The sequence below is a fragment of the Oratosquilla oratoria genome, chromosome 29 (assembly GCF_046742065.1).
Source record: "Oratosquilla oratoria isolate Oo_2021 chromosome 29, ASM4674206v1, whole genome shotgun sequence".
NCBI lineage: Eukaryota > Metazoa > Arthropoda > Malacostraca > Stomatopoda > Squillidae > Oratosquilla > Oratosquilla oratoria.
Genome location: NC_134805.1, coordinates 39,775,681 through 39,779,864, shown reverse-complemented (window position 1 = coordinate 39,779,864; position 4,184 = coordinate 39,775,681). Strand labels below are relative to the sequence as shown.

The 4,184-nt window shown below is 40.2% G+C and overlaps 1 protein-coding gene across 3 annotated transcripts in view; it reads left to right on the top strand.

The window, feature by feature from the left end:
* LOC143040732 (uncharacterized) overlaps positions 1-3,002 on the top strand; it is a 7,482-nt gene extending 4,480 nt beyond the window's left edge. For all 3 annotated transcript variants that reach the window (XM_076212107.1, XM_076212108.1, XM_076212109.1), the window contains exons 2-4: positions 485-657; positions 910-1,291; positions 2,093-3,002. In XM_076212107.1, coding sequence (XP_076068222.1) covers positions 487-657; positions 910-1,291; positions 2,093-2,187 — 648 coding nt within the window. In that variant the 5' untranslated portion in view covers positions 485-486 and the 3' untranslated portion in view covers positions 2,188-3,002. The remainder of the gene's footprint in view (positions 1-484; positions 658-909; positions 1,292-2,092) is intronic.
* Positions 3,003-4,184: the final 1,182 nt, after the last annotated feature.

The following is a 4,184-nucleotide window of genomic DNA, read 5'->3' as shown; positions in this document are numbered from 1 at the left end:
CAATTTAACCACTTTTCAGGTTCCTAGTATGGCTTTCATCAACAGATAAATATTCTCATCTTAGAGAAATAATAGAGGTATTCAAATAGATCAAGGGCTTTAACAAAGGTGATGCAGACAGTGTCATCATATTAAGATAGCAGTACTAATGGATTTAAATTGGACAAATCTAGATTTAAAAGGAAATGGGCAAGAACTGGTTTACCAATAGAGTGGTTAACGAATGAAATATGCTTAGTAACCATGCAGTGAGCGCTGAAAATATTAGTTGTTTTAAGAGGTTAGAAGATTTTAGGGATGAGGGTGGTGGATGGTGGATGGTGATGGACATGGAGCTGCCTAAGTGGAGGTGTTATGGTCTCTTGCAGTCTCCTTCTTTCTTATATTCTTAATTGTAAAATTGGAAGAAGTGCCCAACAACGTGGAGGAATATCCCTTTCTTCTCCTTTTGTCCCACATCTCACTTCGCTCTTACCGCCGCCAGCCATGCGACCTACTTGCGTCCTCGGCCTTCTGGTGGCCATGCTCCTGTGCCTGCAGGAAACTCATGGCCACGGTTACATCTCCTTCCCTGCGGCAAGGAACTCTGCCTGGCGATATGGTTTCGACAACCCCATCAATTGGACGGATGACGAACTGAACTGCGGCGGATTTGGTGTAAGCCTCGTTCACTTGAGTATATTGTCTTCGGCGCGAAAACCTGTTTCCCTTAAACTGGCGCGAAATTTCCTCCTTTTATATTGCTTATTCTCATATTTAATCGAATCTATCCTCTTCAGTTCCACTTTTTCTTATGTACCGAATGTACATTTTGCCTCCTCCATAATTCTTATTACAAGGGTTGGTATATTTCCACTTCTTCGACAAGATCAAATAAGCATATCATAATTTAACTCCGCCCCCTTTCAGAGTCAATGGGACCAACATGGCGGCAAGTGTGGTCCATGTGGTGACGACTACGGTCTGAAACGCCCCCGCCCGAACGAAGCTGGAGGCAAGTACGGAAACGGCATCCTCACCGGGAACTTCACCAGGGGCCAAGTTGTCGACATCGAGATCGTGATCACGACTAACCACGGAGGCACATTCGAGTTCAAACTCTGCCCCACCAATGATCCCACCGTCATGTCCGATCAGAGTTGTCTCGATCAACATCCCCTCCAGTTGGCGGATGGGTCCGGTACTCTCTACACTCTCCCGAACCACCACTCTGGAACCTTCACCATTCCAGTGAAAATGCCCAGTGATTTCAGCTGCAGCTACTGCGTCATGCAGTGGTGGTGGACATGCGGTAAGACCTCAGTCATATAGTTTTCAGTCTAACTATGCTCCATCCCCTCATACATTCCTTCGATTTTTCTGCAGACTTTCCTTCCTCTCCAACATAAATCAATCCCGTGAAAGCGGGTGGTCTGACCTAAATGAATGACGCCCATACCCTCATAGATTTCCTGTTGCTTGTAACTACGCATCGCACCTTTTCAGACTGGAGTTATCCCAGCTCTGGTCATCGAATAGGCCCTCATTACTGGCTTCTGTCCTTTTATTTCTCCATCCTTCGCCGCATTCGAAGGAGTTCCCATGACCCATTGTGAAATGTTGGCAAGTCCATAACTATACTGATGTGTTCACTTAAAACGATTTTTCTCCCTGTAATATGTTTGTTACTTAACTAATATCTCGCTTTTTCTATTGCCGGAACTTCTTGCTATATCTATCGTAAGACCAAATGAGCACAACTCAGTCTGATCTTGTAAACACTTTCAGGGTTTGTTTCTCTTTGACAATCCGCCGTGTACTCCTGTGACAGTTTGAAAGATGTAAATATCATAAGATAACTTGGCCCATAAGCTTAATTCTTTGCGGTACTTACACTCGTCGGTAAGTGAAATCTACAAAAGTGAGAAGGATTATTTTCGGTAACAAAATAAAAAGGGTCGCCATACGAGTGTTAACCCATACCCAGTCTCCAGAAAAGTTTACTCAACCTTAGCCCAATTATCACTCTATGCTGGTATTAAAGATGGAGTAAGGGTGATAAAGGGGAACAAAACTGGCTTATGTGACTAACTTTGCATCTTTCCTCCTGCAGCCAACAGCTGGGGCGAGTGCCCGGATGGGTCTGAAGGAATGGGCTGCGGACCTCAAGAAAGTTTCGTCAACTGCGCCGATATCTCAGTCCACTAATCTTCGAAGCCGCAATCAACTAATCCAGTACAAAATTGCCAAACAATTCCCCACAGTCAGCCATGTCGATATAGCATTGTTTGTTCGACTTAATAGGTAGAAGTTTGTTTATTAATCCAAACAAAATTACCCACACTGATATATCAGTGCTCTAGCATTGTTTGTTCGACTTAATGGGGAGAAGTTTGTTTATTAATCCAAACAAAATTACCCACACTGATATATCAGTGCTCTAGTCCTCACATTGCATTCAGTTATATGTCTTCGATTCATTACTCTAGTAAAGTTATATAAAAAGAGAATGTTCTTCAATTATCATTAGTCTTAAGGCTTACTGTGAAGATAATATACAATTGTTGGTTACCCCAAGGCCAAATGAGAAGATCTTGAGGATCTAACTGCTACTTGTCCTTCGAAAGACAGCGGCGAGAACCTTCGAGTCACAGATCTTTTCAAGGTTAACTTGGAAGGTAAAGTGATCACTCATCCTGCTGGAAACAGTTTTAGGGATGACGATAATCAAGCCTTTTCAATGGTAACTTTGTACACCTGGCGATCATATTTCATAAACAGAGAGAAAGACTCGCCCCTTTATATTCACCAGTGCGTCCCGTGGAGAGCCAGTCATTGAGACCTAAGAGGAAGCCCTAGATCCTTCCAGAACAAATGAAAGCATTCGTTAATTATCTTAGTCTTTGGTCTTACATCTCTGTTGGCTTATGACACCTTGGATCTTTTTTTCATTAATGACAGGTTAATCACTAATTAGATATCTGGAATTAATAAAACATGAATGTCCAGCCAACAAGTTTACCTTCGGTGTTTCGCTTAATCTGACCTACTTAAAGTTTTAGTTTATCGATCGGGTAATCATTCCCCAGCACAAACAAGATATCCAAACCTGGAAAGAAAATCATAATGAGAATTATTCTGTGAATGCATTAGTGAAAACTATTTTTGCGAACATTAAACATAGCAATATATACCATGAGACATGCTAGGAACTTTTTTTAATTACTGAAGAAAACTGACAAGATCTTAGATCCTGCGTTACATGGAGGAAAACCTATAACTTAAAATTAGCTCTGGTCTTCTAAAGGAAAATGAATATCATCTGGGGGGAAAATAGAATTACAAAAATAAATATCATACATACTCCTAAATCTAATCATGTCTGCGAAACACTTAAATATCTATGCCCCAACATAATTGCTCACGTTCCACTGCACGTGATAACGAAGTATGGCTATATTAGTATTTTAGGTGTACGCGTTTTTTTTTTTTTTTTTTTTTTTTTTTTTTTTACGGTCCCCGAAGTGACGAACTGCGACTACGCATGAAGGCCACAGCAATGAGGGTTTGCAACCCCTCTGCGGGGCCAGCGCCCACATTAAAAGGGCACTTGATAGTGCAGGTGGGCATTATTCAAGCCAACTTTTTTTTTTTTTTTTTTTTTTTTTGCTTCTCTCTCTCTCTTTTTTTTTTCTTGCTGAGAAACTTTAGCTATGACTATATAAGGCGATGTGGTACAGAAGTCTTGCAAGTCTTGGGAGAATCCCGCATCAACTTTACACAAATCTCCTATTGATCGAAGTCAATTTTTTTTGTGAATTATCATGTATGTACATATATATATATATATATATATATATATATATATATATATATATATATATATATATATACATATATATATGTATATATATATATATATATATATATATATATATATATATATATATATATATAACAAAAGCATCTTTGAAACAATCATTAAACCGGCGAGAAGAAAATGTTACAGTAAACCACATCTACAAGTTCCTGCGGAGAAATGACACATTGCAAAAGACACTAAATCGACATCTAAATCGTACTTAGGAGCTACAAGCCGCGAACTCGGACCAATAAAACCTGGAGTCCTCTGAAACAATAACCTTAGGTAAACGATCTGGTCCGACTGCTGGGTATCCTTGGCCTCTGCACATGCTTTCTGCGCA